This window comes from Lepidochelys kempii, chromosome 5 (genome assembly GCF_965140285.1).
Source record: "Lepidochelys kempii isolate rLepKem1 chromosome 5, rLepKem1.hap1, whole genome shotgun sequence".
NCBI classification, from domain to species: domain Eukaryota; kingdom Metazoa; phylum Chordata; order Testudines; family Cheloniidae; genus Lepidochelys; species Lepidochelys kempii.
In genome coordinates, this window is record NC_136384.1 from 4,709,115 (window position 1) to 4,724,807 (window position 15,693).

The following is a 15,693-nucleotide window of genomic DNA, read 5'->3' on the forward strand; positions in this document are numbered from 1 at the left end:
TCTGGTCCCGGCAAAAGCATCACACAGACAGAGAGAACCCTTCCCCCCCCCGACCCCCCAGCTTTGAAAGTATCTTGTCTCCTCATTGGTCATTTTGGTCAGGTGCCAGCAAGGTTATCTTAGCTTCTTAACCCTTTACAGTGAAAGGGTTTTGCCTCTGGCCAGGAGGGATTTAAAGGTGTTTACCCTTCCCTTTATATTTATGACAGCCTCAAAGTATACAGGACCACAAATAAACAATATGAGGGGCCAGGTTGGGGTAGGCAAGCGGGGAGGGAAAAATCAGGGACATTTCAAGGAAGTTCATCCATGTTCAAATTGGAGGGATTTAGGTCTGATTCTGCTGACTTCAGTGAGTTTTGGATCAAATCCCTGAGCCAGTTATGCCAGTTAATCAGTGTTGCCAATTGAAACCTGTGGAGTAAAAGTTGGGGGATGCTAGCCCTTTCAGGGTGCATCCTGTCACCTTTTTTCCCTAATGCAAACACTGTCAATGGCTTTCACATCCCTCATGCTCAGTTTATAGGCTAGAACAAGATCTTCCAACTGCCAGTACAACAGGCTCAAATTAATATCTGAAGATTATGGGAGGAGTGGTAGATACGCTGGAGGGGAGGGATAGGATACAGAAAGACCTAGACAAATTGGAGGATTGGGCCAAAAGAAATCTGATGAGGTTCAATAAGGATAAGTGCAGGGTCCTGCACTTGGGACGGAAGAACCCAATGCACAGCTACAGACTAGGGACCGAATGGCTAGGCAGCAGTTCTGCGGAAAAGGACCTAGGGGTGACAGTGGACGAGAAGCTGGATATGAGTCAGCAGTGTGCCCTTGTTGCCAAGAAGGCCAATGGCATTTTGGGATGTATAAGTAGGGGCATAGCGAGCAGATCGAGGGACGTGATCGTTCCCCTCTATTTGACATTGGTGAGGCCTCATCTGGAGTACTGTGTCCAGTTTTGGGCCCCACACTTCAAGAAGGATGTGGATAAATTGGAGAGAGTCCAGCGAAGGGCAACAAAAATGATTAGGGGACTGGAACACATGAGTTATGAGGAGAGGCTGAGGGAGCTGGGATTGTTTAGCCTGCAGAAGAGAAGAATGAGGGGGGATTTGATAGCTGCTTTCAACTACCTGAAAGGGGGTTCCAAAGAGGATGGCTCTAGACTGTTCTCAATGGTAGCAGATGACAGAACGAGGAGTAATGGTCTCAAGTTGCAGTGGGGGAGGTTTAGATTGGATATTAGGAAAAACTTTTTCACTAAGAGGGTGGTGAAACACTGGAATGCGTTACCTAGGGAGGTGGTGGAATCTCCTTCCTTAGAGGTTTTTAAGGTCAGACTTGACAAAGCCCTGGCTGGGATGATTTAACTGGGAATTGGTCCTGCTTTGAGCAGGGGGTTGGACTAGATGACCTTCTGGGGTCCCTTCCAACCCTGATATTCTATGATTCTATGATTATACCAAATTCTCTGCTGCTTCATAGTCAGTAACAATATGGAACCAAAAAAAACCCCAACAACGCAAGACACATTCTTTGTTGGGAACAAATCAGTCTTCCATCACAACGTTGGATTAGATGGTGCTGGCAATGGTAACACCTTCCCCAACACCATCACTGTCACCAGCACACAAAACAGCTAGGACGTGTGGAAAACACACCTGGGGCCTGATTCTCCTGTCACTTACACCAGTGTAAAATTCATGCTCTGAAAGGCAACTTATCTGACCTATGGTGGAGCATGTTGCCAAGTAAAGGCTTGTAATAAGGCAGACCCATGTGGAGCACCCTTCAGCAGCAGGCTGCAGCAGAACAGGTGCACCTGCCTCAGTTTCCCTCTCTCAGACTCACAGGAACTCCACACTAACTTTCTTGCCTCAGTAATGCTCCTCTTTGGGGCCAGTTTGTTACCAAAATATGTTCAAATGTTCCATAATAAGAGTCCAAACATAGTCCATTTCTCACACCCCAGTGTATATAGTCCTTAAAATCCCACATCCTCTAGTCCACACCAAGATAGCCCACACCACACGCCAGCATCTTCCACCACACCTGGGCTCTTCAACTGTGTCTTCTCCTGTCCTTTTACCAGGACAGCCACCCCAGCCCTTCCAGGTAGAGTGCAACCTCACACTTCCCAGTGGGGACCCTCACAGTCTCTCTGCTGGAAGTTCACCCCCACCAGGGGGGCATCCCTCACTCCCTCTGGCCTGTTAACCTGCCTCAATAATACCTCTCCTTTGGGCTGGTTTATACGAAAACATAGTGCTTTTATATATATCAGAAGCCCAAAACCATAGTCCATTTATCACCCACTGTGCAGATCGTCCTTAAAACACAACATCTAGTCCACAGACGTAACACATACCACACACTGGCATCTTCCACCACACCTGGGCTCTCTCCTTTCCTTCTACCAGGACTGGCTCTCTGGCTTGAGGAGGTCAGCCAGATCTCTCTGCTGCTCTCCTGCTGTTAGCCTTCCCCGGGCAACCAACAACAGCTTCCTTCAGAAATCTCCTACAGTCTCCTGGTCTCTGGCAGCTTTCACCGGCCAGTCTTTCACTCCCATGCAGCTCTCACTTGCCCTTTTCCTGACTAAACCTTCCACTGTCTCAATCTCCCCCCATTTATATGGCTCAAGTGTTTTCTTTTCACCCCAACTGGGAGGCAGCTAATAAGTCACAGGTGCATTGGCCTCTTCCTTCTTAAAGGGATGGTTTCCCCCATGACAGGGCCCTCTACCAGATGGCCAAATCTGTGGCTGTCAGCAAGAGCAGCACACCAGCTAACTTCAGCTGTTGCAATGATGCAAAGTCTCGGGGTACATCTACACTGCAAGTGAAGGTCTGATTGTAGCACAGGTAGGCGTACCCACTCTAGCTTTAATCTAGCTAGCACAGGTAACAATAGTAGTGAAGATGTGGTGGCATGGGCATCAGCACAAGCTAGCAACCAGAGTGCAAGCCTGCTAGGGAGCCTGCGTACATAGTCTTGTTGTCTAAAATATACCCAATTGCTTGACTATACTTGCAGTATATTAGTAAAAATGTTCAACACCAAATAACCAAACTTAGCCCATTTATTGTCTAAAGACAAAGTAGTAAAATGCAGAAAGGAGGCATACGTACCACTCCTTCCGGGAAGCAGTTTTCTTGAAGTGTGCAGTTCACCTTACACAGCAGGTGTGCTCCCAAATATGCATTCAAACCTAGCCGTATTTATAGCATGGTTCTTTACGAGCTAAAAGCACTCTCTATACATCACCCAAGACTCAAATTCACCCATCAACTTTTTACCATGTTCTTCTTATCCCATGACGTATATTTCTTCTCATTAGGTTTGGATCCCACATTTCAAGTGTTAAGAGCCATGAAAGCACAACTCAACCTGTACTAGGACACATCCTTCATGAATCTAGCTTTTAACAGGTTTCATATTTGCTCATGCCAAAAGCTATGTTTAGTTTTGCAGAGTATTGAGGAATATAGACATAGATATCTTGACATAAGTTAACAGAATTGTGGGAAGAGCATAATATGTGTCACTTAGGATAACTGTTCATATTTAATACAATATATACAATATTAATACAATGCACATAATACCTATTAACGTGGGGGGTGTAACCTGTGCTTAAGCCCATGCTGCCGTGTCTACTCTACTGTTGTTACTCAGGATAGCTAGATTAAAGCTAGCACGGCTATGTCTCCGCTGGCGACAATTGCACCTTCATTACATACCCTAAGACTCAAACCATATAGGGCTCTGTAGATCAATATCAACACCTTAAGTGGCACCCAAAAGCAACAGGAAGACATTGCAGACTCAAAGTGCTAATGTAACAATGCTCGTTAAAACAAACACTGCTTTATTCTGAGCTAATTGTACTACAGCTTCAAGGGAAGTCTCATAGCCCCACTTCAAGCCCATTGCAGTCATTGAGAAGGTCCTGAAGGCATGAATAACTCATCCCCCTGGGTCACATTCTCCTCTCTGGTACACACAGCCACAACACTGGAGTCAGCGAAATCATGCCAACGTAATGGAGAGGAAGCTGTGGCCCCATATCTGCTCCCTGTGGGCCAGATGCTCCTCTCACTAGTTAAATTTCTTTTCTTAGATAGAGTAAATACATGGCCAAATTATCCCTGGCCCTTGCGCAGGCGCACAGGAATGAGGCCAGAGAACAAAGTGCCTTCCCAAATCTTTGAGCTCCCTACTCAAGGGCTAGGGACAACTGAAGTACTGCAGCTGGGACACTGTGGGGACTGCTCCCTCCACATGCCCCAGGGGGTGCAAACCACCCCAAGGAGGGAGAAGAGGAGGCATGGCCATGACTCCTCCCTCCCCTTCTAGAACCCACAGAGCTAGCTGAACATGCTGGGGGAGTAGGACGCTCCACACGGATGAAGAATGGGCATGCACCTTCTGCACTGGAAAGCTGAAAGGAGGAATTGGACTTCATAAGGCACAATCCTTCCTGGAGCTTTCCCATGGGTCTCTGCAGCTCAGGCTGGTGACTAATTTCCCCACTTTGGCCCTGAATTGGCATTGATTGCACAAAACATATTTTTGAACTCTCATATATTTTCATGAGACTGGAACATGCTATGAAGATATTGAGTTATAAATGCACTACCGACTGTAAAGAATCCTCTCTCTCCTCTCATCACTACTGAATGGAATAATTTATCAGATGAGATTAACTGCACGAATTACATTCACTTTCAGAACTTGTTGAGTAACTGCCATCTCAATTATGTTAATGTTTATAGACTTTTATCCTCTGCAAAAGCCCTTGAGGAACTGCTAGTAGTATATGGTAAATAAAGTAAATCCACACTAAAATACATGTTACCTTGTTATAAATTGAGTTAAGCACAAATCAGCAAATGTCTGCCACCAGAATCTGGATTTACAGACCATTCGGCACTTACCCTAAAGCTGTATCGGACGATATTCTGGGGAGCATGTGGATTATTGGCTGTCAGGATGCGTGTAACTTCCTCTTTTAATTCCTTTGGAATGGAAAAACAGAGCCATAAATACAAGCCCGCTCTTAAAGCTGGAACAGTAATATATAGTATAAAGCCTACTTCATCGGATGCATAGAATGGAACATATAGTATAAAAAGATCTCCAGGTTCCTCAAGCTCATTTCCCTTGTGTTCAAACAGCAATGGACATCTCAGCAAAAGCTTTTGCTTCCAGGAGGAACAATGGCTGTGGCAAAGTTAGTTCAGAATGTGCCGTGTTAGGGCCCCATCTTGCAACCACTACTGGGCATAATGCTTACTATCATGGGTAGCTCCATTCACTTCAAAGGGATTACTTAGAGCAAGTCTACCCTTCAAGCTGGAGGTGTCAATTCCAGCTTGAGGAGACAAACCTGCACTAGCTCTGATCAAACTTGCATGCTAATAATAGTGCATAGCTGCAGTAGCTATGGTGGTGGGACAGGCTAACCACCTGACTACATGCCTAGCGTCTCGGATGTATACTTACTCAGGGCAGCTAGCCACTTCTGCTGCCCGTACCACCACCGCTTTTAACATACTAACATAATCAGAGCTAGTGGGGATGTGTCTCCTCAAGCTGGAAATTACCCCTCCATCTCAAAGTGTAGGCATACCCATAGATTCTTTAGTATTATGAGATATTTAGACGGTAGTAGCACCCACAAAGTGGTAAGCGCTTTCCATACACAGACCCTGCCTTGAAGAGCGTGCAATCCAAAACAAGTTGTAAGCACTAAGCTCAGTAGCAAGTGTTTGCAGCATTTGCCCCTTGGTTAATAACAGCACCATTTATATAGAGAGTAGGAGGACTTGGGGACGACACACATCTTTCCTCTGTTGACCCTACGGAGATCACAGTACAAAGTATGAATAGCGTAAGGCTGTGTCACTTTTATATGGCCCACCATTTGCAGCGGGGATCCCCCTTTGAGCGGAGAATCTGGAGGCAGCTGTGGACAGGGATGTCCCTGGCTCTGTGGTTCCATTGGAGCCATGCTGCCAAGGAGCAAGGCCAGAGCTCTAGGACCCTCAACACAAAAGGCCGCAGAATCCTGCTGGTCTCTGGGATGCTCAGAGCTTGCTGGTGGACCTTATGGGCTGTTCCACCAGGGGAAACCCTGTTCCACCACCCCAATGGAAGAACAGGGGAGAAATCTTCTCCTCAAGGACATTGTCTCTCTTCTAGCCCATTGGCCCCAGAAGGTTCCTTCAGGTAATGCTCTCCAGCTTGTACTGCTGAAGGCAATTTTGTTTTAAACAGCAGAAGCAGTGCACTAAAAACTCAGTGAAGTGTTTGCTATAACAGAAACTCTATCAAAAGCAGGGATTCTGCTTTTGTGTAAAAAACTCATGAAAACCCCAAATACGCTTTTACTCACAGCTTCGGTCAACTCCAGTTGGTCCGGGGGTTTGAGTAGAGTTTTTGACTGTGTCCATTCATCTGCCCCCTCTCCCACTTCAGTGGATGCATCTTCATCCTAGCATAGGAGCAACAAACCCATTAATGCACTGAGATGGGGACGGTTCCAGAGGTGTGAGGGGATGAAAGTAGGGAAGCAGCTGATCTCAGTCTGACCTCTCTAAATGAAGGTTTGGCCAGACTTAGCTAACACAGACCTTGTGGGCCTCGAAAGGTGCTGAGTTGCCATAGCTGCCACTGAATGAACCTACAAGGTGCTCAGGATCATTAAGAACATAAAAACAGCCATACAGACCAAATATCCATCTAGCCCAGTATCCCGTCTTCCAAAAGTGGCCAATGCCAGGTTGTTGCCCTGGATTTGAGGGGTGTATATACCCCAGAATGTGATCAAGCTAATTGCAATTATATTATGTGCACACAGCCACTGTGAATTAATGAACGAGAACCCCACATAGTTGAGGATTAATTTGGAGACAGACTTTCAGAAGCAAGGTCATAACTACTGGCAGTTTTGCTAATCAGCGCTTTCCTGACATATGTACTCCCTGGCAGGAAGGCGTTTGGCCAGCACTGACCTGTCGTTGATTACTCAATACCATCTCAGAATATAGGTAAATATCTGGGATGTTCTAAACCTAGTGCTTATGTCTGTGTGTGCTTAAATCTAATAACTAATAAGTGTTAGACAAAAGCATGCTTACTTGCATTTCTCCTTGATCTGACAGAATCGCTGAGTTCCTGTTGATTTATTCCTTATACCACCTGGAGTGAAATAGTTAAGTTGTCCCTATTGGGGGTTCTGATAACCCCAGGTAATAAGGTGCCGCAGAGGGAATGAACAGAACAGGTCATCATCAAGTGACCCATCCCCTGTCACTCATTCCCAGCTTCTGACAAACCGAGGCTAGGGACACCATCCCTGCCCATCATTGGCTAATAGCCATTGATGGACCTATCCTCCATGAACTTATCTAGTTCTTTTTTGAACCATGATCAGGCCCTTGGTTATGGTCAAAATTGCCTGTCATGTCTGAAGATCATTTCTTTCCCTTTTCAAAACAAGAGCAGCAGTTTTTTTATTTAATCTTCACGTTTTAAAAGATGACGACTCTAGTTCTCTTGCTCATATTACACCCAATCTCTAAGAGAGCCATAATGCAGAACATATTACATTGATGCTCTAAACTGAGACTGCTCAATGGCTCAGTAAAGGACCAGCAGTTATTTCTCAAATGTTGTTACATAAGCTACACCTAGAAATTATTTCAGATATAAAGATTTAGGGATCATATTTTAGGTAGAGCAATGTTAACCATTTTCTTGTAAAGGTCAGCAGGCGTTACACCACAGTACAAGCAAACATCCTAGCTGCACGGCCATAGCACAGACAGATGCTTTCACTGGGGTGTGGTGCTTGATGGTGTCATTATGTTACATCACTAATAGAAAACTGATCACTGTATGGATTAATTTACATTCCTTTTCATTACCATTATACTTGCAGAGCACCAAGTCACTGATTAAAGGGTATAACAGTTTGGGGCACTTTTTCCCGTTAAATTGGAATGTCTAATGAGTTGAATTTAAAATAAATCCATCTTTCTCTTAAATACATTTGCCTCAGTTCTATTAAACTTTACATCTCTTAGTCCAGAGATATGCAACCTGTGGCCTTAAAGCAATGTACAGAGTCTAAACTTCTCATGCATGCCAGGTCTCCAGCAGATTGACTGCAATAATGATCATACGAATGCTGCCTGCCACACAAGGCAGTAAGAGGAATGCTCAGCAAACTAAACAAAGACCCTTGGATCCTGCCCCATCCCTCCAAACAGCCATGACAATGCTTCAGTGAGAAGGGAACACTCACACAAACTCCCCAGTTCCGTTTGACACTGTGAGCCAAAATATAATCACAGTGTAAGATCCTCATGATGCAGTGTTACGGTTTCTGGGAGTTGCTGCCTCAGTATAAGATTGTTATTTGTACAACACCATAAGAGTACAAAGCACTGTACAATATCTACATGCGCCTAGCAATGACTGATGATAACTGTGGGGCCCAATGAGCATGGCCAGGTAATGCTATGTTGGCTACATGCCATGTACCAAGGAAATTCACTGTTTGCACATTCTAGTTTTCTTGAAAGGAAAGGGAAATGAAATAGGGCAGACTGGGTGGAGGGTCTTAAATGTGCTTTAGTTTTAATTTCCATTTTATACTCTAATTTGCTGATGTAATTCCCTTCTTAATGAGAGTCTAGAACAACCCTCTATTGCTAAATAAATTTAAATGTCACCAGTTATATCAAGTTGGCCATTATTGAAATGGAATCTACTTTGCTACTCATGGATGTAGAGAAATGCAGTCACTCAGAAAGTTTGGGATTTAGTGACAAGTTGTGACTCTTACCCGTTTTTTTGAGATGCTTTTGGCAGTCCTTGATTGTACTGGCTTAACTGCTGGTCCTATTTGTCCACCTTGGCTCTAAAACAAATACATACAAAATGTAAAACCAATGTAGAAGTTTATAACCACTTTCCTGATATAACCCAAGCAGAAATAAGAACTGAGACAAGCCCACCCAGGCTTGTTACAATAATAACAACTAATGTTTCTATAGCATCTTCATCCAAGGATCCCAGGACATTCTACAAACTGATTCAAAACTCTATATATGAATCATTTCGCCCCCCCCCACTGAAAAGCATCCACTTCTGGACTATAACAAACCAGAAATTTAATAGCACGCAGGAAGATGACGTGACAGTTCAGGACAGAAACTGAACAATTCCATATGAAATTGAAACCAAAGGACAAATTTAAGCCTGCAGAACGTAATTATGAAATTTAGCCAGGTCATCAGTGCTGTTATTCCTGCTCTTTCAAAAAATATGCCATAGGATCCATAACGGCCAAAAAATGCCATTTTAAAAAGTATACTGAATGTATCTAGGGAACAGAACACATCCTGTTTGGCAGGAAGATGGACATGACTCTAATATGACCTTCTCATCTCTTATATCTATAATTCTGTTATTTGTTAGGCCTCTAGAGTAGGAATTCTTCAGACAAATCATTTTACATGATGACTCATGTGGTAACACAGATTATACTAGACCAAGGTTTTCTCCTGAAACTTTCAGTGTTGTTTGCCCTTCCCACAGGATAAGATGCTACCAACACTAGCAAGGTCTCAGGGAAGTTTATTCTGGAAAAGGGCATCTCAGAACTTTAACGTAGGGGCAGATCTATACATTCCTTCTGTTCAGAAAATGGGGAGTCATGACACAGAGTCCCACTGGCGGCTCACTACTCTGTATCAGCAACTCTTGGCGGGCTGGAAAAACTCACTTTACCTAACACATTACTGTCACAGTATTTCTCTGTCAAGAATACTGTGTGCGATATAAAATGCAATCTGGTGACACACTAATCAATAATTATTATCATTGTGAAATATATGTATTAACACTATATTAGGAATTGTGGATACTCACTGACATTATGCTTTGAAGTCTGTAACCAAGCAAAGGGAGAAGCAAGTTTTCTTCCAGACAAGAGGGAGGATAGTTAGCTCCCTGTCTCTAATGTAAATTGAGCATTGTGATTCCAGAGACAATGGGCAGTTCATTTTCATCCGAGGTAAATAGGAGGAACAAATTAGCAAGAAAATGTGAAATCAGCATGGGAAGATACTGGAGTCTGATCCCCAGGAGTTCATCCTGACTCTCGTGACAAAGACAATAAACTTTCAGGAATACATGGAACAACAAAAAGACATGTTGATTTTCCCTCACCTAGGGGACAAAGAGGTCAGCGCTCTTTCTAACTTTGAACAGTGGATCCCCTGCCATGTGGGTGGGTGATGCTGAAAGGTTGCTTTACATAAGAAACTCATCTTCATCAAGGATTGTAGCCCGGTAAGTTTTAGTCACTTAAAAGTGTGTTCTACTTTCATTTTATTTGGAACCATTTCTGTCTCTATTATTCTTGCTTAGTATCACTTAGATCTTGGTTAATAAACTTCTCTTTCTTTTATCATAAGACTATCGCGGCACTATTATACCAAGCAGAGTGTGAATTCCTGACTAAATCAAGCAAGCTGCTGTGTACATTGTCTCTTTAGAGACAGCAGACTTGGTCATTTCTGTGGGTGTCCAGTGTCAACGGCTGGATGGTGCAGGGAGACACTTCTAGAGAGTTGGGAACTGAAATACATCAAGGGTTAACCTTCAAGGCACAGTTGGAACTGGTAGAATCATGAGGAATCTGTGGGGCTGGCAAACAAACTGGAGTGACTGGGAGTTGCCATTCAGTTTAGCACCAGCAGCTCTCTTTTATGCTGAGGCAGAGGGGTAATACATTGATTTACAGTTCTGGACACCTTGAGAAAGTGTCACAGGCATTTACACCCTTGTTTAATCAGAGACAATTCAACAACTTTAAATTTAATCATATTCCAAAAAAATAATTGTTTTGACTCCATTACAGTGCGAAGGGGCCAAGCTATGATTGATGTGACACCTTAACTTTCGGTTTCCTGGCTTTGGCATGATTAAGATCTCAACCACAATATGTCACCTAACAGCATATTTTACATTTAATTTTAAATTACTGGGATACTGTTCTTTTAAAAATCCCAAAGTACCATTGTCTGACTTTACTTTTTAGCATGCCTGCCAAACGCTGATAGGATTCAAATAACTACAGATACAAAAGTACTTTGCAAGTGTCCTCAGAAAACCCAACTAACATTCTAATAAAACAAATGAATAATAATAATAAAATAATAATAACGTGCACTCACATGGCACATAGCACCTTACACCTGCCAATCCCACAGTGTTTCATGAAATATTAACTGGGTCTCACTGTATCCCGTGAGATAGGAACTGTTATTATCCACTTCACATATGGAGAGAACACAAAAAGGTTAAGAGATTTCCCAAAGGTCACACACTGAAGTCAGTAGCTGAGCAGAGAAAAGAATCCAGGAATCCTGGCTCCCAGGCCTCTACTCAAACCATTAGACAATACTACCTTCTATAGTGTTTCAATCCAGCAGTAGTAGCTGATGTAGACATTCTATTTTAAAAGGAACACGCTGAACGTTAATTTAATGTGACTTAAGCAACAAAATTTAAAACAGATTTCCGGAGCACAATTTAATTTAGACCCAATTCAAAATCAAAGTCCTCGCTTTAAATAGGAAACCAAGCCTACTTACTATCCCCCCGTAAATGAGTCTGTAAATGCATTTATCTGGCAGTAAAGGCATTGACAAGGCAATCTGAAGGTAATTGTTTCTGGCAGTTGGGCATATTTCAATTAACACAGCATAAAGAGCAATCAGTGAAAAAAATCTGTAACTATATTAAAAACGAAAAGCGAGGCTGAAGAAAGCAAGAACCTGACTTCATCAGAAGCAAAAAGAAACTGGAGCAAACACTGTCCCCTCCCTGCACGCTCCCAGTCATGATTCCCCAGGTAATGAAGGGATTGCAGGACACTGGGTAATCCTACATGTCATGGGGTGGGGGGAATTAGGGACGATATAGCAGCACAAACTCCCTTTGAAACCCATGACCTTCTGCTAATTGCACTATGCATATGTCAACCTTTAACTTTTTAAAAAATACCATAATTAGCCCCTTCATTTATTCTCCCATTCTCACCTCCAAGCTATTTTCTATGAGGTTCCCTACACCTGGAATTCTCTTCCTGACCTAGTCTGCTGTGCTTATGGCTTCTCCTCCATGTGGTCTGTCCTTAAGCTCCAGGAAATTTATAAACTCTCACAAGGAACCAGATTCTGATGGCCTTATTCATGAGTAGTGCCATTGAAGCCAAGTAGACTATTCACAGAATAAGGTACAGTACTATTATGAGTGAGGGTAGTGGAATTTGGCCCAAAGAAGCACGAGAAAAAATAAAACCCCTGTCATAAATATAAAGGGAAGGGTAAACACCTTTAAAATCCCACCTGGCCAGAGGAAAAATCCTTTCACCTGTAAAGGGTTAAGACGCTAGGATAACCTCGCTGGCACCTGACCAAAATGACCAATGAGGAGACAAGATACTTTCAAAAGCTGGGAGGAGGCAGAAAAACAAAGGGTCTGTGTCTGTCTGTGTGATGCTTTTGCCGGGGACAGAACAGGAATGGAGTCTTAGAACTTAGTAAGTAATCTAGCTAGATATGTGTTAGATTATAATTTCTTTAAATGGCTGAGAAATTAAGCTGTGCTGAATAGCATGGATATTCCTTTCTGTGTGTCTTTTTGTAACTTAAGGTTTTGCCTAGAGGGATTCTCTATGTTTTGAATCTAATTACCCTGTAAGGTATTTACCATCCTGATTTTACAGAGGTGATTCTTTTTTACTTCTACTAAAATCCTTCTTTTCAGAAAATGAATGCTTTTTCATTGTTCTTAAGATCCAAGGGTTTGGGTCTGTGGCCATCTATGCAAATTGGTGAGGGTTTTTACCAAACCTTCCCTAGCAAGTGGGGTGCAAGGGTTGGGAGGATTTGGGGGGGGAAAGAAGTTTCCAAACAACGCTTCCCTAAGAAATAAACCCAGATAAATGTTTGGTGGTGGCAGTGGAAGTCCAAGGGCAAAGGGTAAAATAGTTTGTACCTTGGGGAAGTTTTAACCTAAGGTGGTAAAAGTAAGCTTTAGGAGGTTTTCATGCAGGTCCCCACATCTGTAACCTAGAGTTCAGAGTGGGGAAAGGAACCTTGACAACCCCAAAACAAAAATGGAACAACAAGAAGGGTGGAAAACATAACTGTATCAGCGCTTCGCCTCTTGTTGAATCCCCTCTCCCTCATTCTTTGTGTGTGTTGGCTGCACAGCTCATCCTCACCCTTCCTATGCTCTCTCAGTCCACTGCATGCATCCGATGAAGTGAGCTGCAGCTCACGAAAGCTTACGCTCAAATAAATCTGTTAGTCTCTAAGGTGCCACAAGTCCTCCTTTTCTTTTTGCGGTTACAGACTAACACGGCTGCTACTCTGAAATCTCTCAGACAGTATCAAGATGGCTGTCCCCACCTTGGTTCAGCAAATGATGCCAGTCTTTCTGGCCCATTTTAAAAAGTTTCCAACCAAGCATCTCCATGCTTTTTCCCACACTGTGCCTCATACATGGGAGGAATTCCTTGTAATATCTTCTAAGCCATCATACTTCAAATCCTTCCTTAAAATTCTTCTCTGCTCTGATGCCTACAAAAAGCTCAACAATGGGTCGGCGGCTGGTGTGCTGTCACCATTCCTCAGAATGTTGAGCAGTATCCTCCCATTGTTCCGCCCACCACCATCTATCTGTTTGCTGTATCCACCTTTTATCTATAATCTTATACTTAGATTGTAAGTTCTTTGGGGGAAGAGACCATCTCTTTATTATATGATTGCACAGCAATTGGCTCAAATGGTACCTGGCTGTGACAGATATTGCAGGAAGTTTCCCTGTCTTTGTATTACCCATATTGTATTAAGTGAATGAATGGTTTGTTTCAGAGTAGCAGCCGTGTTAGTCTGTATTCACAAAAAGAAAAGGGGTACTTGTGGCACCTTAGAGACTAACAGATTTATTTGAGCATAAGCTTTCATGAGCTACAGCTCACTTCATCGGAAGCATTCAGTGGAAAATACAGTGGGGAGATTTATATACATAGAGAACATGAAACAATGGGTGTTACCATACACACTGTAACGAGAGTGATCACTTAATGTGAGCTATTACCAGCAGGAGAGCCGGGGAAAAAAACCTTTTGTAGTGATAATCAAGGTGGGCCATTTCCAGCAGTTGACAAGAATGTCTGAGGAACAGTGGGGGGTCGGGGAGGGGAAATAGTTTTATTTTGTGTAATGACACATCCACTCCCAGTCTTTATTCAAGCCTAAGTTAATTGTATCCAGTTTGCAAATTAATTCCAATTCAGAAGTCTCTCGTTGGAGTCTGTTTTTGAAGTATTTTTGTTGAAGAACTGCCACTTTTAGGTCTGTAATCGAGTGACCAAAGAGACTGAAGAGTTCTCCGACTGGTTTTTGAATGTTATAATTCTTGACGTCTGATTTGTGTCCATTTATTCTGTTAAGTAGAAACTGTCCAGTTTGGCCAATGTACATGGCAGAGGGGCATTGCTGGCACATGATGGCATATATCACATTGGTAGATGTGCAGGTGAACGAGCCTCTGATAGTGTGGCTGATTCTCTACGTAAAAGAATGAGAGACTGATGAAGTGGAATTAATTTGCAAACTGGATACAATTAACTTAGGCTTGAATAAAGACTGGGAGTGGATGGGTCATTACGCAAAGTAAAACTATTTCCCCATGTTTATTTCCCCCCCCACCCCCTCCACCCCCCCCACTGTTCCTCAGACATTCTTGTCAACTGCTGGAAATGGCCCACCTTGATTATCACTACAAAAGGTTTTCTTCTGCCCTCCCCCCACAGCTCTCCTGCTGGTAATTGCTCACCTTAAGTGATCACTCTCATTACAGTGTGTATAGTAATACCCATTGTTTCATGTTCTCTATGTATATAAATCTCCCCACTGTATTTTCCACTGAATGCATCCAATGAAGTGAGCTGTAGCTCACGAAAGCTTATGCTCAAATAAATTCGTTAGTCTCTAAGGTGCCACAAGTACTCCTTTTCTGAATGGTTTGTGTATCATTGTGGGCCAGGAACAGACAAAGAAATGACTTTTGCATAAATAGCCCAAGTTTAAAGTGATTCGGGGCCTTCATGCTGATTCCTGATCGAAAGGCTGTTATGAACTTGTAACCACAGGGAAAACCCAGTTGTGGGGTTTGAAGGACTGACAGCTACCAGAGCCCTATGTTGGAGTTGGGGGAGTGATCTCTAAGTTTTTTAGCATGCATATAGGTTCTTTTATTGTTTTAGATGCTTTCTCTGTAACGCTTTTACCTTAAGAATAAATGGGCTTGTTTAGAAGGAGCTCAGTGGTAACTTGTAACTGCTGGCAGCACACTGGTCATAGCCCTTGGAGAGACAGCAAAACACAGCAGATTGGCTTGCTGAGGAAATCAGTGTAGATCAGGTAAGTGTGCAGCCTTAAAACTCCTGGTCAGAAGGGAGTAAAATGTGGGTCTCTGCCCTGGAGAGGTGACAGCTGGGAGCAGAAAACCCTGAGGCTCGTGCCGTCAAGCAACCACGAAGGGGGAATACAGGTGCAGCTACCCTGCTTCCTAGGCAGTCATTTCCCAGTTTGTGTG

General features: G+C 43.2%; 1 protein-coding gene across 2 annotated transcripts in view; it reads right to left on the minus strand.

Moving 5' to 3' along the window:
• The window catches only part of DNAI1 (dynein axonemal intermediate chain 1), a 275,417-nt gene that overhangs the window by 239,390 nt on the left and 20,334 nt on the right, over positions 1 to 15,693 (minus strand). For both annotated transcript variants that reach the window (XM_073343359.2, XM_078852695.1), the window contains exons 2-4: positions 8,858 to 8,932; positions 6,401 to 6,499; positions 4,941 to 5,021 (exon numbers count right to left, since the gene is read on the minus strand). In XM_073343359.2, the coding sequence (XP_073199460.2) occupies positions 4,941 to 5,021; positions 6,401 to 6,499; positions 8,858 to 8,932 (255 nt within the window). The remainder of the gene's footprint in view (positions 1 to 4,940; positions 5,022 to 6,400; positions 6,500 to 8,857; positions 8,933 to 15,693) is intronic.